Source organism: Python bivittatus, unplaced genomic scaffold (genome assembly GCF_059951505.1).
Source record: "Python bivittatus isolate LINGU-HERP-01145 unplaced genomic scaffold, Pbiv_v1 ctg000400_np1212, whole genome shotgun sequence".
NCBI classification, from domain to species: Eukaryota; Metazoa; Chordata; class Lepidosauria; order Squamata; family Pythonidae; genus Python; species Python bivittatus.
In genome coordinates this window covers 2,831,488-2,854,563 of record NW_028277073.1, presented here as the reverse complement: position 1 = coordinate 2,854,563, position 23,076 = coordinate 2,831,488, and the positions used below count along the sequence as shown (strand labels likewise).

At 37.3% G+C, this 23,076-nt stretch overlaps 1 protein-coding gene across 4 annotated transcripts in view; it reads left to right on the top strand.

The window, feature by feature from the left end:
- CTNNA3 (catenin alpha 3) overlaps nucleotides 1-23,076 on the top strand; it is a 703,663-nt gene that overhangs the window by 594,692 nt on the left and 85,895 nt on the right. For all 4 annotated transcript variants that reach the window (XM_088144299.1, XM_088144300.1, XM_088144298.1 and 1 more), the window contains one exon: nucleotides 13,120-13,212. In XM_088144299.1, coding sequence (XP_088000425.1) covers nucleotides 13,120-13,212 — 93 coding nt within the window. The remainder of the gene's footprint in view (nucleotides 1-13,119; nucleotides 13,213-23,076) is intronic.

Sequence of the window (23,076 nt, the reverse complement as noted above, 5' to 3'; positions counted from 1 at the left end):
CAAGGGGATGCAATAGGTTCATCTGTCGTTCAGTGAGACTTTACTATAGCTCAGTTTAGGTAGCTGGCTCCATCCCACTGTGAAAAGCTTCTTAGATTTAAAGAAGGAGTCTTTCCACATTCTGTAATGGGAAATTGAGGGAATCATGCCTTAGCTGTGGATATTGAATCTTCAGAATCTTCAGAAACCAAGAGTGATAGAAATGCAATTACCTACAAGGAGGTAGCCTCAGAAAGCACTTCAAAGTTTCCATATAAGAACCATCTGGGAAACAAGGGTACTTTTACAGTCCTCACAGAGACAAATATTTTCCCTGTGCTGCTTCTGCATTTTTCTTGGAGTAGAGAATGTAGCACTACTCCTAACAATAATTGAATGGCTTAAGAGTGCACATGGCAGCAGAGTTGAACAAAAGCACCACATGTTTAAAATAAGTTTCTCAGCAATTTAGCTAGCATTCTTGGAAAACGTATAAGGATGTACTCTTCTCCCCAATACCTCTGTCACATTTTATTTCAGCTTTAATATTTCAGTATTCTAGTAGCATATGCATTTCCTACATAAATAGCTTGAATCTTGGAATTGCAACCTTCATTTTAATATGCTTATTTTAAATCACGTGAACATGTGCAATCGTTGTTCACATGTATGGACATAAATTGCAAATGTGCTATCAGGAGTGCATGGAGGCTGTGAGGGGACTGTCAAAGTTGTCTGCTTAGCTAAGAGCTTTTCTCAAGGTTGCTCTAACAAAATATTGGTGAAGCATTTTCAAAATTTGAATGTGATATATAAACACTGGGGTAAAAACATTGCATATGGTGCAATAAGTGGGTAGAATAAAATCTGCAATAAGGTAGAAAGAGACAGAATGGTTTAGAGATAGGACTGGGGTCAATAGGGGGGCTTAATTTAAAAATGAAATATTAAAAACTGAGAAATTCAAACTATAGCAGTTGCTTATAGGAATGGTTGTACTAATCTGTTTACGCTCTATCATTTGATATATTTACCCCATTTTTGTGTGATTTTTTTTAAAAAAACAACTGTATGAAAATAGTTTTGAAGACATTTTGCCAATGTATTTTATCTAAAATCTACGTATCTGTAAATGGATCAAAATTCTCCTTTCTCTGCATGGGAGAATTATTGACAAACTAGGGAGTGGAAGAATTTCAATAATTTTTTTTTTCAGGGCAAGGGAAATTATCTGATAGTTTTTTTGTGAGAGGGAAACCATAACCATTGGCAATAGCATACCTTTTTTTCTTAAATGTTTTGTATTTGCAATTTGATTTTTGCCCCTCATAGCTGTTGCAAACAGTATCAATAGTAACTGCATTAGCAATCTATCCATTGCTTAACAATCTCTATAATGTTCCAGATGTGAAATCATTCTAGGGCATTGTCAGGGGAAAATGGTGGCTCCCTCCCAAAATTTAGAGAATTGTCAGGGGAAAAAAATAGGTGTTTTTTTTCTGACTACTTTTCTGCAAAATAGTTTTTTGTCCGGCCAATGCTGTCTGAGAAAAATTAACTCAGCTCTAAAACTTGAAAGCATCATTTTTTAAAACTTTATCCTGAAATACAACTTTTTGGCAACTTTGAACTGGAGAGTGGAGAGATAGAATATTGGAAAGGTAATTATATTTATCTATCTATGTGGTTGCTAGAAGTTGAACATGACTTGATAGTACATAATCAATCAATCAATCAATCATATTCCAATCTATATACTAGTTTACGTCAATTTGCATCAAAATTCATAAAAAACAAAACAAAATTGAATTCTGCAAGCATATTTTTGTGGCAGATCAGAGTAGTTACACAAACCAGTAAGAAAGATCACAAAACAAAACATTCTCAATTGTATCAGACTGCACAGACAGTCAAGGTCCTCCTGACGCCTAACATGCTTTTACGTTACTTCCCCAGGCTTGCCTGTGTAACCACAAGATGGCCCTTACCTTGTGTCTGTAGGTAGTGAGGGACTGAATGGGACAGAATAGGCTTAGACTGCATCCCAGCAAGACAGAGTTACTGTTTGTTTGGAGACATCTTGGTTTCTCTTAGTTCCAGTGTTGGCTTTGGATGGAGTTGCATTCAGAGCTGGTGCTATGGACTCATAGGGCTTGCTCAAGTATCAGATAGAGACTATGGCCAGGAGAGCCCTTACCCCACTTTAGATGGTGTGCCAGCTGTGGCCTTTTCTGGACTGAGAAACTTTGGTGACAATGATTCACACCTTCATCACCACACACCACACACAAATATGGTAACACACCATATACAGCACTGCCTTTGAAGATGACTCAGACACCACAGTTGGTCCAAATCGCAGCACCCCTCTTTAGGAGCATAACACCAGTGCTTTGGCAGAACATCAGTTCTGCCTTGATTGCTAATAAGATTCCAAGTCCAATTCAATGGTTTAAACCTATATCACCAGAGCTATTTAATGGTATGACATCAGTTAGTGTGATCCAATTTCTAGCCCATGAATTGATGAAATGACTTACATGGGGGTAGGAGTAATATGAGCATTTATAATTTTGTTATCCATGGTGTAAAAATGTACCTTTTGAAGGAAGCAAGCAAGCTTCAACTCTGGGCTTATTCCCATTTTTTCTTGTGTAAATGATACCTTTCTATTGGTGTGCCATTCATGTGTTTTTAGCAGGTTAGAAACAACATGATTACATTACTTCATCAGTACTTTAGTGAGATATGAATCTGACATAGTGTGAGAGTCTTCAGTATTACTAACAAAGAGTCTTTTGCCAAAGGTCTCCAGATCCACGTATGGATGTCCAGCATGTGAAACATACAAGGGCTATATAGTATGACTTTAGCAGATGGAGCATAAAAATAAATAAAAATATTTCCTCTGAAATTGTTTCAGATTGGTGGAAGAAAAAAAGCCCCATTTGTCAAACTGCAGTAGAATTAACATCTTTTTATATATGTAATTGGGGAAAGATTACTAAAATATTTACAAACCTCCAAAGAACATTTTAATGGAGTGTCATATTTTAAATTGTCTTTTCCACTAGATGGAGCACATACATGTCAACTTAGCAGGCAAAGAAAAAAATATGTAAGGCTTTACATGAATTAAAGGTTAGATAATTTTTGTAATCACTGCAGACTCAGCGCAACCTTGGAATTGTCTTTCTCTCTGTCAGGTTCATGTGACGATTACAGAATACTAGAGCTATCCTGCAGCTATGGTGAGGTTACTGAAGAAAATTTTAAGCAATTCCAAAACTATTAACTTGAATCCTGTGTTTTAGTTGCCCTGATCTAGCAAGCAAGGTCCATCTGCAGAAACAGACTTCCTTGTTTAAAGATGGTACAGATGGATGCCTGCAAGTCTAGTCAAATCAGAGTGCTTATCTCTCTAAATCGTTAGATATGGGTTTGATGGAACTGGGAGTATCTGGATTAAGCAGGGGTAAAGTGTTAATTTGGGGTCTAAACAGAACTTGTGGTACGTAACATATCCTAGAAGCTGATTCATTTGTACTACTGAGGTGCAGCTACTGATTTGTCCCAGTTGAATGAAACACCCTTGCTAAACTGCTATTGAGACACTGAATTTCCTACATCCCTTTCTTACGGAACTGAAAATGTACTTATAGTCTGGCCAAGTGGCTTTGAAGATGCTGTTCCTCTCCTGAGAAAATTAAGTATGTCAGGAATCTCCCTTTGGTCTTTGTTTCTTTCAATTTGCTTCCGCATTTGACTCAATTTAGAGCAGAGTCTCCCTAAGTGCTAATAAATTCCCTTGTGTTATTTCTAAGTGTCTTTGTTTCACTTTTCATGGTGTAACACACATATATGGATTTTATAAATGTGGTACAGGAGTTTTTATTACCTTCCTAGCAGATGCTTTTGATTTTCAAATTTTAAAGCATAATCCAAAATTTGACAAATATAGATGAAAAAGTTGTGAAAAAGAAGGAGTATGAATACATGTTTCTATTCTAAGAGCTGCTGAAAAGAAACAAAGGCTGTTGGTCCAATATCTGTGCAATGAACTGCATAATACGGTACTGCTTTTCTCACATATCAGCATATTACATTCTCTGTAAAAGGTAATGTAAAAGGCAGATTACTGTTATTTCTTACCTTCTGGGACAAGTATGAAATGTGAATCCTAGCTTCTGAATAACCAAGATTACAACTTCAAGAACATTTACTTGGGAGCAGGCTTCATGGAACTGGCTGTGATGATATTAACTAAATGAGCAATGGGATCTTAATAATGAAGCATAAATCATAAGTTTTCATTCTTATATTTCTATCCAAATGTGTCCTGATGTATTAAACATTGTTCATCCTTTTTGGATGATATTCTTAAGCAGACAAAAATATTGCCTATGTTTATTTAGAATTGGTGATTACGCAGCTAGGATATCTTCCATGCAGAGCTGTGTTCCTGAGATCTGGCCTTTCTTGCATCAGCTTTCCACACTTTAATAACAACCTTACAAATGATAGAAGCCATGTTTTCTGAAATTAACTGGAACAAAAATTGGCACATTCCACCCTTAAGCAGTTTTCATGGCTGTGCTATTCAAATGCTACTAGTAAATCACATTCTGAGGATATGAAATAAGGACTCATCCAAGGCTGGTTCATAGGTAGATGTGAATTATATGTGTCATGGCTGAACTGACTATAACAACTTAGAGTATAATTACGGTGACCGTATTTTCTTGGAAAAAATAAAGGACAAGCCCGAAAAAGGGCATATCTGAAAGAGGTTCATAAGGACTAAAATAATAATAATAATAATAATAATTATTATTATTATTATTATTATTATTATTATTATTATTATTTATGTTTATAACTTGGCTTTTCAAAGGAAAATTCAAGAGCAAAGCCAAGAAAAACTTTACAAAAATGCATATTATAACAACAATATCTAAAATCAAAGAGTATATGTAAATTTATTTTAAAAAGACAATTCAATTTCCATATTCTGTGCAATAAGTGATAAAAGTTAAATTAATTCATCAGTATTACAGTGGTACCTCGGGTCACGAACTTAATTCGTTCTGCGACTCTGGTCGCGACCTGCGAATTGGTCGCGACCTGAATCAAATTTTCCCATAAGGTTCAATATAATTACAATTAATCCGTTCTGAACCATATGTATTTTTTTTTTTAAACCACAAAAATATGAAACAAAATACAGTACAGTGCAGTACGAAGAGAGAGAACGCTAACCTTGCTCGAGGCGATTTCTGGCGTGGAGGACAGGAAGGCGGGTGGGGAGGCGGTTATTGCTTGGAGGGAGAGTCCCCCTCCCTACAGGAAGCCACGACCACATGTCACGGCAGGGAAAATGGCCGCGGATCCTGTTTGTCACCCGATGCGGAGTTCGCGGACGGAAGCAAAATTTTGCGAACGGTGCTGTTCGTGACCCGAATTGGTCATGAACAGAAGCATTCGTGACCCGAGGTATCACTGTATGTTTAAATATGAATATGCTTATACTAAGATAAGAATGCAGTGGGAATAAATAATCATAGGAAGGTGACAAGAAAAGGCAAGATTACAGATATGCTCGTGGGTCTTGCTTGTTCTAGTAATGTCCCAGTAGGAGGTGTTATTAGTGCGTTATGACTGTAATGGCTGGCTACTGGTGTGACCTCCTCTGTGGATGCTCATATGATGCTCCAGATTAACCTTACACCCACCTAGTTACAGCAGTCTGTGGGAAGGGTCATATTGAGCTACTGATGTCTTGTATGGAATATTGTCAGAAAGTGCACCGGAAATAGAAATCACTTAGCTCAGTGGTCTCCTCATTGTACAGGTTTCCTCACTTCTTTTCCTTAACATTAGTTGCGTTCATAAATTTGCCTGAACAAACAAAGGCCCGAAAGCTGCATTTGCTCAACATGCTAAATTTGATTAGGATTATTGATGGATGGGGGTGGGGGGGTGGTTCTATTTTGGTTTGCATTTTTGTTTGTAACTTAGTGTGCAGTGTGAACTCAGCCTGTTTGGTTAGTTCATGATTCAGTGTATTGTTCAGTCCTAGACAATAGACTACTCAATCATCAGGTTAGGTCTGTTGTCTGAAAGCATCTTATATATACAAAATCTGATACTGCTTGTTTGAAAATTTATTCTACTCTACTTATGCCACTTTGATTCTTTGGACTGAGATCACATTGGCAGATTGCCTGAGCCTATTCAGAAGAATCATCCCACACAAAAAGTGAGTCCTGTGGGAGGAAAGGGAGAGAAATGTGTTAGATCTATAGCCTCAGTTTCCTCCTTGCATCTGTCTTCGCAATTGGAAGATTAATTTTTTTACTCACTTTGGTTTCCTGTCTGATTTAGAATCTTGTATGACAGTTTGGATCATGCAGGGAGATAGCCCAGGTAGAAAAGATTTTCCAGTGCAGATGTTCACTCCTTTAGTGCCTGACAGGGACAGGGGATGAAGAAATGAGAGGTGAGGTAGAATCAACAGGATCCCGTAGATGATCCTGACCCTAACCCGAACATAACTTTGAAGAAGGAATACAAGGGCAATTACATAAATATCCACTTAACTATAAAAGAGATGAGCTAGTGAGAAAGAAACTCAACATTGACCTACCTTGATTCTCTTTGTTATAAGAAGAGCGAAAGAGGAATTGTCAGGTTTTCACAATTATGTTATTATGCCCTGCAACAATAAAATAGAGTTCCAATAGTTGTTGTGCAGTCTATTTCTTGGCTGGCCTACCCTGCAGGGCTGATAGGTCCTCCCTTTTCTCCTCATTCAAATTGTTTCTTCTTTATAAAGGAATTAGCAGATTTTAATAGTCTTGCTCATTTGTACATCGGTAAATATAGCTATTCGAAGTAGCTATCAACAGGTGAGAAACCTGCCAGAGAAAAGTAGCGGCCACCAAAATTCCACATATAATTGACTTCATTTGGGTTCAAATCCAGACTTTTAAAAAAAAATTAATCTCATGAGCTGGGCACAGAAATTAGGTACACTTCTCTATCCTAGTATATTGATAGTTACAGAAAATTCCTTCAGTAGATATTAATTCTTTTCATTTCGCCTCTACTTCTCCACCAGAGTTTCCTTACATATGAAAGTGATGAAACAGCAAAATTCATCTTTATAACTTGTGATATGTTTACTTCAAGCTCAAGAATCCTATATAAAACATGAAATACATTCAAGTTACTTCAGATGTCAATTTTGAGCTTCTCAAAATAACTGGCATTTTTGTTCCTTCCCCAAGGCTCATAGACATATTCTAGTAGTGCCAAGAAATCATAGCTTACAGGATACAGGGAGGAGATAAATCTTACCAAGAAATGTTGAGGGACTCAGTAACAACACCTCTGAAATACTATTTCAATGAAATGTTTTATACATCAAATATGATATGGCAGACTATAAATGTATTGAAATTCATTTGGCATACCCTAAAAAACTCAATTGCATATAATGAAACTCTTCCACATTCAAGCTATTAAAATATTTATCCCATATCATATCATCGCAAGTAGGTGCTATATTTCTATAGGAAAACATAGATGAGCTTTTAAACATATTCCAAGCACTTTTTTTCCCTTTTCTGTAAAAAGTGCTACTGTATATATGAATCCATTTTGTTTGGAAGAGGCCAAGAGTAATCTTTCACATGCTGTATAAGAATTGCTTATCCTAGTCATTTGGGAATGAAAGAGAATGGATTTGAAAAACTAGTTTTCACGTCCTTCTAAGATTAGAAGTGAACAAGGGTTGCAACAAAATGTGGGGAAGTGTGAGTGAAAAAGTGAAGTTGGTGGCCATGATGCAAGTAAAAAGGGGGGCAATGCTTCATTTGCACAGTCATAATTTGACTTTCTTTACTATTCCTGCTGACACTCCTATATGATGATACCCCTTTTCCATTTCTTATTTAACAGGATTTTGTGACTATTGAGCACACTCAATCTTCATTGCACTGTATAAGTTCTCTTCCTTTAGGATTTTTTTCCCCGCATTTTCCTCTCTTGGTTTTGTATTTAGGCAAATCTTGAAGTCTTCCTAGCTCACTGCTAAACCTTTCTTCTGCCTAGGCTTTAACATTAAACATTTTAAACTATTGAATTGAACACAGAGACTAAGTTTGCTCTTGGTATAATATTAGGTCAGCCACAGGAAGCCTCAGGGCTTCCTGTGGACCCTGACTTGCCCTTTTGCACCTTGGAGCACTTTGGACTGCAGCTGTTGAAAATCAGTTTCAGGGCACCGTTTCTACCGTTTCTGGCTGAGGAATTCTGAGAGTTGAAGTTCACACATTTTAAAGTTCCCAAGGTTGAGAAACACTGATCTACACAGATGTCTAGCATCAAGCTGACCATGGCTGATTACCAGAAAGGTCACATTTGGTAGTACTTGGGTGGAAGAGCACCAGAAACCCAGGGCTATACACTAGACTAGGAGGCCAAGAACCCCTGAAACCTTCCCAAAACAAAGGAAGAGGAAACCACTTTCCTATTATTGCAGAGGAAACGACATGATGTGTTCCTATAGTTCCCAAGAACTGAGCTCAACTCCGTTGTTTTAAAAGCCTTTAAGTAATATGTTCAGAACTGTCTAGTTCTTTTGTTATAGAAAAAAGGGGTACCTGGTATGCATCAAGAACACAAAATGGGAAATTGACTCCCCCATGTGATTTTCCTGATTAATGTTTCTTCTCAGTCAGTCAGCAAGTCTGTGGGGGATGAGGGTCAAAAAATTCAAAATGGCAGTCTTGACTGCATGACAGGACTCCCACTTCTTTTTCACAGGAGTTGGACATATGACACAGGGGTGGGTTTTAAATCTCATGGTTGCAGCTGCTATTTTGATGCCCTCCCCATCCTGGACACCTTTGCTCTCAAACCTGTTCATAGGCTCTGACAATTTTATTGTTGCAAAGCCCTTTTCATCATGCATTATGACTCCTGTAGAAAGCTTGCCCAGGGATAGATAACATTAAAAAGATTGCAGTGGTACAAGCAAATGAAAAGCCAGCTTCAGATTCAGTCATCAAATACTGTATATTTTAAAAATCAGGCAGAGCAAGAGAACATGCAAACACCGTGAGAATAATATTTCCATTTTGTTTTCAAAGAATCAAATCATGTTCTTTATGAATGGCACAGACTATGTCCACTTTATAATATATGCAAATGGAAAGTCAAGGATGCTTAAAAAATATATACAAACACTAGACAGTGAAAAATAAAAAGTACAAGCAGCTGCTTATACCACCCTATTTCACCTAATTGATGCCATTTGAGTTTCTTTGCTATTGGAAGTTGTTGTGGCCAACTTTTAGTAAATACCACAAAAAGGAATCACTGAATAAACCATTCAAAAAGTTTTTTTAAAAAGTCAGTTCTTTTGATATGTGGTAAGTAATCTTTTCTCAGAGTACTAATGTGTTTTTGCATTTGCATTAAGTTGTATATTTTCTGTAAGCAACAATGCAAATTTCCAGTGTAAAATGTGGGAGAGGTGCATTCAAACAGAGTTTAATGCTTCTATGGAAAAAAAAGCTACGTTCTTTTGTTTTTCAGTACTTATAAATGAAATTTATAGTTGAGTAAGCACAAAATAGTTTAGTCAAATCAGATTCCTCTTAGCTCAGAATATAGCACTTCTTCATGAGTAATCATTCCATAGAAAGAAAATTATACAATTATTTAAAATATTTAAACAAATATCAGCTTTCTGTTTCTGTGTAAATGGAGCTTATTTTTGTACTGAGACTCAAAATGAAACCTTCGTTACGGCCTTTAGGGTAGATAACACTACAATAAAAATATATTAAAAGTAGACATAAAATACAATAAAATTACATAAAAATAAATTAATATAGATTTAGTATATAGTATGGTATATAATTTATAGCAGTAATAAGTTGGAGTAAGAGTCGAGATGGCAACCTTTTAACACAATTCTCCATTAGCTCCTGTTCCAAGTTGCTGCCTCCCTGTTTTAGTACTGTTTAAGACTTATTATAGTAAGCTAATGGCATCACTTATGCATCTGTAACTTCCTGGGAGAGAAAAAAAAGGAAGGAGTCAGACATTGTCAGTCCTCCCAGGTAAACCAGACAAGAAACACCCCCAGGTGAATTACTTCTGCTTTATTGATAGGCTACATTAACAGAATCTTGTAAGTCTGAAAGTAGAAATCTTCCACTGTCCCTATTCACCACCTGATCAGTTAGGGCAGGTCCTTTCTAAGTTTCTTTCTCTGTCTATTACTGAGTTAGGGGCTCCTCCCCTTTTTATCAGATCATTCCCTAGGTAGCATCTCTCCCCACCACCCCTGCCTTCCAAGATCAGTCTCACATTCCATTACAGGCAAAGAAGGGAAGGGAAGGGAAGGGAAGGGAAGGGAAGGGAAGGGAAGGGAAGAGAAGAGAAGAGAAGAGAAGAGAAGAGAAGAGAAGAGAAGAGAAGAGAAGAGAAGAGAAGAGAAGAGAAGAGAAGAGATTTCTGACTCAGGAGAATGGGGAAAAGGAAGCAGCATCACAGAACCACCCCAGTTCACAGCACTCTTCCAAGATAGCCAAATAATCAAAAATTGATGAGCTTTTTCTATTTCTGTATTGGAAAATTCATCAGCAATACAAGTGGCATCAGAACATGACCAGTGCTTTGAAGCCTGATGAATGCTTGTTATCGTGGCTCAGTTTTTAAAAATATTAACATTGAAAGATTGTTTTCTATTTTTTTTTCCAAAAAGCCTCGAGGAGGATGAACAGATTCTTGGTGTGTGAATTAGTGGTGGAAGGAACAGTGGAGTGAAGACAAATGTCAAGCTTGAATGTTCAGGATTAGTGGTAGCAAACATGATGGCAGAAGAATATGCTGGCAGAAAAAGAATATGCTGGCAGAAAATGAAATATGTTCTTGTGTGTATTACAGATTGCAGAGGAAGGTGTGGGGGGATGTGTTTAGAATGTGGTGGATGGAAAGATGTGAGTCTAAAGGTAAGATGAAGAAGAAAGGATGGCCCAGGAGGTCACAAGGTTATAATCAGGGATTGTGATTGTGGTGTGGGAAAAAATAAGTGTATATTGGAAGGAAGGACAGAAGAAGATGGAGTGATGAAGATTTTTGATTGTGAACAAGACTTTGGGCTGTCCTTGTTGAATCTGTACTGATTTGCTGAATTGACAGGAATGTAGGCTGGATTGATTTGTGGGTTTGTGAGTGGAAAGTTGCGGTGGGAGGTAATTTCTTTGAAAGTATCAAATCTGGGAGGTACTAATGTGAATTGGTATTTTATGGAAGTAGTTGGAAAATTTGTTTGGGAAAATAAATTCCCTTAAAATTTGTTTAAGGGAATCTGTTCCTTGCTTGTGTTTACTTAACATACTTTAGAATCTATAATTTGTGAGAGCTGGGCCCTGTACTCTTACTATGTGTTAATGAAGAGAGGACCTTGTCTTTTCTTTGCTTCCATCACTGCTGGAGGATATAATTTGTATCTGGATTTTGTATTGATTTTCACTAAGGTGGGTTTGGTGGTGATATTTGTGTTTCTTATTTTCATTCTTTAGCTTTCTGTAGTCATGCCTGTTTGCTGCCATTTTTTCTGTTCCAGTTGCTGATGCCATGTCTTTTAATTATTTGTAGATGTATTGTTTTGATGTGGCATTTTGAGATCTTTAAGTTTTTAGATAGTTTTATGATGATGTGTGTATTTTATTCTGTGTTGGGAAAGCTGGACAGAGCACAGGTTGCCCCCTCCAGCATCCTTTGCATTTCTCAGAGGGCCTCAAGGCAGACCACTGCAAGTGGTTTGGAAAATGATTCTGAAAGCTGAGAAGGTCTGAAAGCAGTGACTGTGTGGAAGTGGCTTAGTCTATGCTATATGAGTCCCAGAAACATTCAGAGGAAAAGCATGTGGGATATTTCTAAAACCTCAGCACTTCATAGCCCACTCACCATTCTATTAAAAATATTTTGAAAAGAAAAAACTGTTGAATAAGCTGAGTGGGGAGGTGGGAAGGGATCCTGTAGATATTGTGATCAGCTTGGAAACCCACCAGGATGATATTGTTCAGCAAAGCTTACTCTGGACGTAAACCGACAGTCCAGTATTCCATCTTCAAAAGTTATTAGCTGACCTCTAGCTGCCAGTCAGCTTCTCCATTACTCATCTTCTGATGAGTAGCTTCAGGATTTGATGGGGACAAGTATGAATACACTGTTTCCAGATTTTGCTCTTTATTTATTCAGACAGAAAAAGGTTTGAGATCAGAGCTATGTTCATCTCCAAGAATATATGCAGATCTCCAATCGTATGTGCTAGGAGTAGCAAAAACTATACATTTTTGCTTGTCCTTGTTCCTCCTTTACATTTATTTTGTTTTATTTCCTCAGAAATGTGCAACTCTGTAAATAATCTGCAAAAAAATGTTTTCATGTTTTCTGGATATTTTCTAATATGTTCATTTCTGTAAACATTTTGCTTCATGTGGTATTGTTTTGTCTGGGCCTTTTTTTCACAAATACAATAATTTTTTTACAGCACTATTCTCATATGCATTTTGTGCTTTGAAAATTGTCTTACATAATTCTCTACATATCAAAAGATAACACATTTCAAGTCACATATTGATTTGAGAAATGTAATTTTGAATATTTTTGGGGAAGAGAACCAAAAGATCATTTCCTGATTTCAATATATAAATAATGTAACAGAATATATAATAATAAAATTATTAGAAAAATCTGGTGAAATTTCAAAACTCATGTTACCCAATAAAGTTGGGTTTTTATACCCATAAAACTTATTGTAATACCATAATGATGAAATATGTGATAATATCAGTGTACAGACCTTGCACAATTGTGAGAAATATAACATGCACTATTATTACTGTAAATCACTAAAATGGTGTGGGACGAAGAGTATTCATGCCTCTTAGAAGCCGTAAGAAGGCTGGAATAACAACTCCAACTCCTTTTGGGTATCTAGACCAAATGTGGTTAAGTGACAATAAATAGATGTCCAAAAAAATAACCCACAGACTAGATAAGTTCTGTGATGGAATTGAATTCACCCCTAAAGATATTGTGATGTTTCTTTCTCAGACCCCAGAAGAGTTAGAAGATGTATCTGACCTTGAAGAAGAACATGATGCCCACAGCCGTACCAGTATTCAGACAGAAGGAAAAACTGATAGGGTAGGTATGGAAAAATGCTGAATGGAATGCCTGCACTCTGTTTCTTTAAAGGCTTTGAGTTAAATTGGGAATTGTGCCAAAGTATTACTATCTTCTTCAACCAGTTTCAGAATAATATATTGTTACAGCAAAATAGATGCATAATGAACAGGAAAAGATTGAAGGTCTAAATACTAAATGGTTAATTAAATTTGCCTATTCAAAATACAGAACTGCTTATATTCCATGAGTTTTAGTTTGACCAGCCAGCCTAAAAAATGGATATTATTACTATTAAGAAGCTTGATATCCTACTACAAATTTAAATGAGTTTCAAATGATTTCAGTATTAGAAGTGCATATCGGTGGGAAGGAAGAAGAAGTTCATTTGGTGTGGATTTTTTAAGGAGACTGATAAACTTGCACCCTCTGAATTAACTCTTCTGCAATGCAGTTTCAGTTTCAAGGCCATAGGTTGCATAGAAAATATGTACATTAGGAAAAGTTGCATTCCAAAATTAATATATTAAATAAAGTTGCTATATACACACACACACACTTACATATACATACACATACAGTGTGTGTGTGTATGTATATGTACACACACACACACACACACACACACACATGTGATTACTGAGAACAGGAAGAGTATCTTGTAGATAGCCCAAATAAACTAAGTTTTCCATTTTTAAAGGGCCTGGTATATACAGCACACAGGCTCACTAAATAATATTTAAACACTCATGTTTCTAAATGCATTATTTTATTTATTAACTGAACAATCATATACTAAAAATATTCTTAAAGTGTACTTTTTGTTAGGCCTCACCAAAAGTAATCTTAAAATATACCAACAAAATTGTCATTGCAGTTTATTTGAATTAATGTACAGCCCTATTTCTTTAGAAATTCCCAAAGGAAGTAAAAACATTATAAATCCATATTATGTTTTACATGACTGTGACTTGACTACTGGGGATAATTTTTTGGTAACAAATACAACTAACCCATGCTTCAAATATTATATCTAAAGTTAAGACACAGTTCTGTTTGCAAGCCTACCTTGCAGGGTTATTTGAGAGGGATATTGAAAAACCAAATTATGACATTAAAGGAAATAGTAAATTTTCCTAGTGATATGCATGATTATTCAAACAGCAGAGGAGCCCTTCCTTTAGAATATGGTTGATTTCTCCTCAAGATCAGAGCTTTGGGGAGCTCCAGCAGCCTGGTGTGGGTCAGTTGAGCTCTTTCACATCATAAGTCTTTTCAACCTTCAGCAAATTCTTTAGCTTATAGACAACAAGTCATTATTTTAGAGATGTCAGTGTTGCTGTTATTTCTATTTTGGCAACCCAGAGCCTATGCTTTGGTTCTGCTCTTCAGCTTTCCAACCGACTCATTTCTGTACACAGTGTTTTATGCCTCCTGTAAATTTTCTCCCACATCCTCCATTCATACTCCACAATGCTTAGACGGCATTTATTTATATGTATTTATGTATATTCAAGTCATATAGATTATATAGTAATAATTATCAATGAATACTTGTGATTATAGAAATGAGAATCAACCAAATGGTTGAGTTGCTAAGTTTCTGTCTGCAGCAATGTCCTTAAAAAGATGTCTTAATCTTGGAGTGATGACAGACTTCACACTTTATTTTCCATTTTATTTTATTTTATTTTATTTTATTTTATTTTATTATTTCTATTTTATCTTGTGATTTATACTGTTTTATTGTATCCTACTCAATTTCTCCCTTTTTTTAAGATTTGATTTTTTTAGGTTTTATATGACCGTTACACTATCTTGTTTATATTTGATCATTGCTTCTGAGATTTTCACCTTGTTGGTCATTGGCCATGATTATAACAATTTGATTTGGTATGAGGAATTCACCACAGTGCTTGGGGCTGGCAATTTCAGGAGAATGAATCTGAAAGTTTCGTTATTCATATGATTTTAAAATCTAGTTGTAAGAGATGCATAGAATTGATACTGGAGAGAACAGAAAAACGCTGTTTCACTAAAAATTCTGCAAAACTGCATCCTGCAGTGTTACAATAAAACACAATGTACATTGGAAGGAAGGAAATGGGCAAAATAAGACTGCAGAATTTCCCTGAAGGTGGATCTCCTCTCTGATGTCTTGGTGCTACAGGATAGCTGAAAACTTCCCTGTGAAATGAAGATCCATCTTCAGGAAAACAACACAGTTCTTGGGCATTTGATCTTGGAGCTCTGATTTCAAAATGGGCAAAAAGTGGGGTGATTCTAAGGTCTAAAGTCTTCCTAAAGCCCTTTAATGTTTTAAAGCTTCCTATCTTTGCCCATGAAATATTCATGGGCAAAACTAGGAACACTTAGTTCCTTTCTCCAGATGCAAGGCTGAAAAGGGGAAACTGAATTCCAACCCTTGTTTTTGAGGGAGGGAGCACGTTCAAATAAAGAAAAAAAAATACAAAGGGGGAGAAGTAAAAACTGTTCTTCGTTTTTGTTCTGCAAACATGAGTCTTTGTAAAAGGTGAATCATTTCACTTCAAACTTCCCTAACTTGGCAGGTAGGATTCCGCTGTTTGTCATAGATAAACAGGAATCTTTTAAATGGTTTCTAAAGAAAATTCTGCATAAATGCTTTGCTAATTGACTTATGACTCAGTTTGGAATTGGGCTTTTGAGGCTGCAGATAGAATGAAATACCAGAACTAAAATAAAAACAAGGTTTTAATCTAACCTTAAATTCCTTGGATAAATAGCATAATTCATCTACATGGATGTATCATTTGAATTAGCTTTATTTAGCTTCTACCCTTCCTCTACATGTCTGACAAGGGATATAAGAAGAGATGCTGATCTAACATAGTATGATGCAGTTCAGATCATCCAGGATTATCCATTCCTTAGTGCAGAAAATTAACCAGAAAACTCAGCATCAAGAAGAATAACCCAATTTTAGCATTCCCTGAACAATTGTCCCTAGTTGATTTGTTAGTTGCATTTGCATTAAGTCATGACAGAGATTTAAAAAAATACTGTATAATAATCTTGTATCCAATATAATGCAACTACCACAACTCTTTAAGAAACCTACTGGGACATCATGTTATTTATATAAACTCCTGTGATCATAGAATGTATCTTAGTTAATATACAAGAGCTAACTGGTTTGCTATCCTCTCAAGTAGTTAATAATATTTTCTAATTTTAACCCCACATGGAATAAAACTGAAGATGGATCATAATTGTTTATGAGAGGTTTCTACTGCTCCAAGTCACATTCACATCTTAATGGGATAGTAAAATGCTTTCAGGCTAAAACTATAGGTATATTTATGGGAGAAAGGCACTTAATTCTGTTTACTTGTATCTTGGGGCATTTTAAATCCAAATCCAACCTTTTATACTTTATTTTTATATATTAGCACTAGTTGAGGCCTTTTGTAAGAAAAATGATAAAACTGCAAAAAATCAAGAGTCTTCTTGTGGTGGATTCTGCTAAGCTCTTTGGCTTTCAAACAGAAACTATACTGGCACTCTCTAGATTAATGTTTATTGTAAAAACATTAAATCTTACACATTATATTGACTAGGCTAAATAAATAAACAACTCTCAAGTCACAAAGATTCAGTTGGGATGCGAATATGAGTTGGAAGACCTTATTCATCTGGAGAACCACCAGTGATATCCAAGGTGGGGGAGGGATGTAAAAAAAATCAAGATGGCAATAATGACTGCGCAAAGTCCTGTCCCTGTTTTACATGTGTCATACACATGATGCACATAAAAAGAGGAGGGTGTTCATCACATAGTGTCAGCCCTTCAAGGTAGTCCAGGTGGAGGTGAAGGGATAGTTTTAGAATACAAGGGGCAGGGAACTCTTCATAAACAAGCAACACTCAGTGGAAGACTGGATGCATCTTTACTGAAGCAGGCAATTGTAAATGAAAGGCCATTGGGATAATTTTCTGGGTAACTGGGAAAGGGCAATAAATTTTGAGTCCAGCTTTTTAGAAAGATGGACAGAAGGTAAAAACTTAGTGGAAGTAAGTTTTTAAGATCCCCCACTGCAATCGTGGCACTCTGCCTGTGTGTGTCTGTGCCCCACTTGTATGGAGCCTTTGTCAAATCTAGCTGTTCCTTTAAGAGGAACTGAGCAGCCTGTCTCTCCTGTAGAAAGTCAGAGGCACAAGGAACAGCAGATGTTAAAGTTCTAGAGAGCCAGAACTACAGTCTGCCAGAAAAGGTGACATGCCTGTGGATGAGTGTTTTGAGTTATTATACACTTTTGCAAGAGGCAACGGTTCATTCCAATTGTCCTACTAATAAGAGACATAACACCTCAGTTACTAATCTAATAATTAGTTCATTCTTTCCATTTGTTCATTAGAGGATGGATGACTCTAATATCTAGAAGAGAGCCTTCTAAAACCTGGATGTAAATTGAGAGTCATAGCCCAAGATCATATGATTGACTAAATTCCTGTACCTATAAACATGGTCTAGAAAACATGCAGTCTCCTAAGTTGATAGAAGGCTCTTGCAAGGAATAAAATGAGCCTTCTTAATAACTAAAACAATTACCCCAAAAATGGCCATGTAACCCTGTACAGGGGGAAGATCAGTAATAAAATCCATTGAAACAGAATCCCAGGATCCCAATGATGATGAGGGAATCTGAAGTAAATTGGGCAGCCTTCCAAAAATACTCTTGGCCCAGTGACAAACACAAGATGAAACATAGTTCTTGACATCTGCTGTCCCTCAGCTCCCAGAATTATCTGAGCATTCTCTCATGTCCAGCAGTTCTACTGTCATGGCAGAGTTGCAGTGCTTCTTCCCTCAAAGGAAGGGAACAGGTAAGTGATCATTGTGAAACAGCTGACCATCATTTGAAGTGAAAGGCAAAAAATCAGTTTGTGGTACTCCTTGGAGGTCATCTATCTGACATATTGTAATGGGATGTAGGAATAACCTTGAGGAGCAGAAGGAAGAGCCACAACCAAGACAACAGTCAGGTAAAAGAAATTTGAGTCCAAGGCAGAAATATAATTTGAGAAACTGCCTCAGACTTGATGCTTCCTAGTTCTCATGAAGATAAAGGGAGGGAAGTGGGAAGCACATTCAGACTTGCAAGATTCTGTTCTATAACCATATAATAAAAGTAGTGTTAGTATCCATAACTAGCCTCCTGTCTGGACTACCTCGAAAGGCTGAGAGGTAGGGAAGGATAAGTAAGCAAGATCATATTCAGGTTATACTGCATCTGGTAACTTGTTCAATATATTCTGTAAAATGTATGTGATATAAAAATTGAAATGGGAAAAAAATGTGCTCATCAGATCTGACCAGGCATGGGGAATCATCCCTTCTGTAGGTATTCCAAATTTTTGTGATCTGTACACACTTGCATTGGGTACAAGGCTCCATCTAAAAAATATCTCCGTTGCTGGAATGCTGCTTTTATCACAAGCAACTCTATTGAAGATGCCATAGTATCTTTCAGCTGGGAGCATCACAATCAGCATTAAGAGCACACCACAGTTAGCTGATCCACAGGGCAATGCCATGTATTCAAAATTGCTATACTAGGAAGACTGACATCAAAAGTAGTTAAATATTCATGGCCCTCTTTCTATACTTTATAATTTTCAAAGAAAAATAATATTTCTTTTATTAAAAAAATAAGGTTGCAGATGGGGATGAGGATGAAAGGTGAATGAATCCTTTCTTCAGATTGTCATCTAGAAATTCTTTTAAAGGTGCTAAGTAGACATGGGTCCTTGTCTTTTAGCTGGAGTTTTAGCTGTCAGCTTCAGGTTTACAATACAGCCACATGTTTGATGAGGCAATGCAGTTCTTTCCTTTTCCCCAAATACATCAGCAAACTCTGAATACTTTTCTGGATTCAACACATTATGCTGGAGAGGGAGATGGATAAGAGTGGAAGGCTTGCAAATATGGCTGTTGACACTTTGAGTTGGAAGAGAAATTGTACCTTGCTCCCAGTGGATATCTGGATCATGGGTTTGCAGCCAATCAATGCCTAGTACAATGAGGACATGTGAGGAAGCTGTAACATAAAGTGGTGAGAATTCTGTACGATCATTTATTGTCAGTTGCAGGAGAGTTGTGCATTGCACAATAGGACCAGTTCAAAGTTGTCACCTGCCAATTGTTCACACCAGCATAGGTTTCTCTAACAAATTTGTATGGGCAATTTAAACTGTTGCACTCTGGCCTCATCAATGAAACTAAAAGAGTAGAGAGTTATACTTCTAAGCCTGTTGTTTGCTGTCTGAGCTCTTCTTAATTGTCTGAGGATTACCCTCCTGAGTTTTGCTCAGGGGTTCAGTCTCTTGTTTGCTATATGGTCTGGAGTTCCACAGGTGCTGCACTCTGCAGTTGACTCAGAAGTCTGTACTTTAGTGGTGCCAATCTTGACTTATTGACCTAGGGATCCACAATAGGAACATAAACTGAAGTCTGTTTCTCTGTTGAGGATAAGGATCTTTGTACTTTCCTGTTTGCATGGGTTCTCCAGCCTGGTGTCCAGATAAGATATGGGGGTGAGAGGGGGGTATTGAAGAGAGGCTGTAAAACTTCTTCCCCTTGATATTTCCTCTGTGCCTCAACTTTTCCAATTGTCCATCAATTCATCCACAACATTGGAATGGTTCTTACAAATTCTCTGGTGTGCCTTGTCTCACTAACCCATTTCTCAAGTTCATCAGCAGGTCCTTCTCAAAATCAGAACAAGATCATTCAATCTCTGGCACATAACTGAAAATTCAATAAGTACTCATGAACTCTGGTTTCCCTGTTTCAGCTTGCAAACCTCTCAATTTGCTGTTGCTCTCCTAGCCAAATCATCAAATGCAGCTCTAAATCTTTGCATGAAGTTCTGGTAATTGTACAGTAATGGATCATTGCCCTCAGTGGAGGGCATGGCACATTTGGCTGCTCCTTCTTTCGGCAGACTCAGAATAAAAGCCACTTTGGTGTGATCTGTAGGAAATTCTGCTGCCTGACCTGCCATAAACAATCTAAAGTGAGTCGTAAAAGTCAGAAATCAATCTTGGGCTCCTCCAAACTTCTCTGGCAAACTCCCATGACAGCAAAGACATATTGGTGGGGCTGCAGGCTGCTGAACTGCTGGCTAGGGTAACCCTAGCCCCAAATGCTGATTAGTTGTACCCTGACATTGTACAGGTTATTTCTATATCCATTTCCTGTTGATGTTGTAACAATGCCTGAACAAGCTGTTCTGCAGCCAGATAGATGGATGCCCTGAGAATCTGATGCCATTTCCATGAACAAAGGCAGGTTGTGATGCCTTTTTGATTAAAGAGTAGTGAAGCTTTCAAGATTGATGTCAGCTCTTTGAGGTAGGGCGTGACAGGAAACAGACACAACAAGAACGACTGGAACTCTGCTTTAGCATTGTAAGATATAATAACAGAATCTTGAAAGCCTGCCAGAATGTGTCCCCTCTTCTACCAAAGAGAATCAAGACAGGGTTGTGTTTCTTTCTCACCCTCTCTTCTTTCCCAGGGCTAAGCTGATGTTTATTTAACTGCTCTTGCATTCTGACTTCTCTAGAGATGGTCACAGCCATCATAGTGGTTGTTTAGCACCCCCAAAGTATCACATGATCCTGGGCAGCAACCTGTCAGTGGAGCTCAAATGGACACAGCACTGCTAGCTCTTTGTAGGCCCCTCTACATTCTCACACTGAAGTGATGATATTCTGGAAAGGTTACACTGTAGGTTGACCTCTGATATTTTTGGCCAGGAAAAGGCTCTGCAGATAAACCTACTATTGAATGAGGCTTGGCTGATAGGTAGTGCAGATGGCTGTTGGAAAGCCTCCAGCATATTTGCAAGTGCTGTAATTGGGGGTGGGGGGCAATAATGCAAACTATTTTCTAAATACTTCACCAGATTAGAAAGAGGAGACAGCAAAGGCAATTTTATTGATAGGGGAACAGTGGGGCACGGGAGGAAGGACAGAAGGAGGAAAGGCTAAGCCCAATGCTTCTTCTTGGGGGGTTGGCCAACTGGGAGGAACATTTCTCTGAGTAATTACCAAGGAAAGGGGAAAATAGCATTCTCTAGGAAGTCTGAGGGGAATTAGAAACAAATATCTCAGTTTTTTTTCCACATCATTATTTCCAAAAAATCCCAGTCCTTCTCCAACCTAACATATCAGGGAGAGGTTGTGAGCAAAGCAGCTGGATTAAGCCTTGATTGTGGGAGACAACTTTTGAAACTTCATTCTAATGATTCCAATGACAGGTTTAAGAAAGGTGAGCCCACCTGCCACACAGGCACCATTTCCTCCACTGATAATGAAACAAGTTGGCTCAACATTGAATCTAGCCAGATGGCCGCTGAAGAGACGCCAAACGGCCAGTACTCTTTTGCATCATTGTTTGGCGGCTCTCCAAAATGGCTGCCTTGACCAGCAGCTGCCTCTTACAAACCCTGGTGGAGCAACACTTCTTCTGCCCAGGTGAAGTGACCTTCACCCCATTTCATGCTGCCCCTTGGTAGTTAAAGCATGTTAGCAGATCTTATGCATGCTCTGCGCAGAGTGAAAGCACAGTGTGCAGTGTCAGTGTATGTAACAGAAGACTGTAAAAATAAGCTGTACTGAAAGCCCAAGGTGCTTTTAAATTTCATCCACCCTCAGAACATACTGTGTGAAATTATTGTTTCCTGTAAGGATAACTAAACAAAGTAGCTGGCAATTAAATTACAGCCACTCCCGCTTTGAGTCTGAATTCTGCCTTAACAATACTCCATTTGAAGGCTAAGTCAAACAAAGGGTTTCTTCCAAATGCATTCCATTGTCTCCCTCTTTAATTCCTCACAAATATAGGTGAAGGAATGGTGTAAACATTGCACAGGAATTTCTTTGAGAAATTTATTTCACATGAAACCCTGTTACCATGAAATCTAGATGGTTTTCCTCGTGAAGAAAAATCAAGTCTACTAAATTTCAATAACATTAAGAATAAAAATAAATAAAACATGTCATGATGTTATAAAAGTTCCTAACAGATCATCAGTGTCTTCCTCTTCTAAACTGGGTTCAGACTAAGCAATTATGTGGAAACCCAGCCAGTGTGATTTCTTCAACAAACCATGATTAAGCATATTATCATAACGGGGACTATCCTTATTATAAAGGATAGTCCTTTTTTACAGAAAACTGTCCTTTAGATTCATCTAATGTAATTATTTATTTTCTGGGTTTTGCTCTTGAATTTTCCTTTGTAAAGCAGAGCTATCAACATAAACAATTCTTTTTTAATCTTTACGAACCTCTTTACCCCTTTTTCAGGTTTGTCCTTTTTTTTTTTCAAGAAAATATGGTCAATGTAATTATCATACATATAGAAAACAGCTCAGGTTTTAAACACAGTGTTAAACCTTAGACACTGAACAGCCTTTACACCAATAAGGGGCCACATCAAAAGAAGTGAGCACAGTGATCCATGACTGGAAAACTGGGGGATCACTGTCTTTCCATCCTAAATGAGTCATCTTTTTTGCCATGCCCCATGCTTGATAGATCTATAGTTCTTTGTATTATGATAGATGTCAAATATTTTGTATGTAATTAGACAATATAAAATATATTTTTATATTTTCAAAGGACATTTTCAAAACTGGCAAGGAACACATGCCTTGAATCCATTCTTTAATATCAGTAGCATAACTTTCCATCTAGTTCCCAGGTTTGATAGAGTTTTTCATAAAATGTCAAATTCCATATTTTCAGAGAGTCCTCAGACTTCTTACAAAGCCAATCAAAAAATCTGATATCCAACCTTTTTAAAATGTTCTCTGAGTAGTTCAATAAATACAAA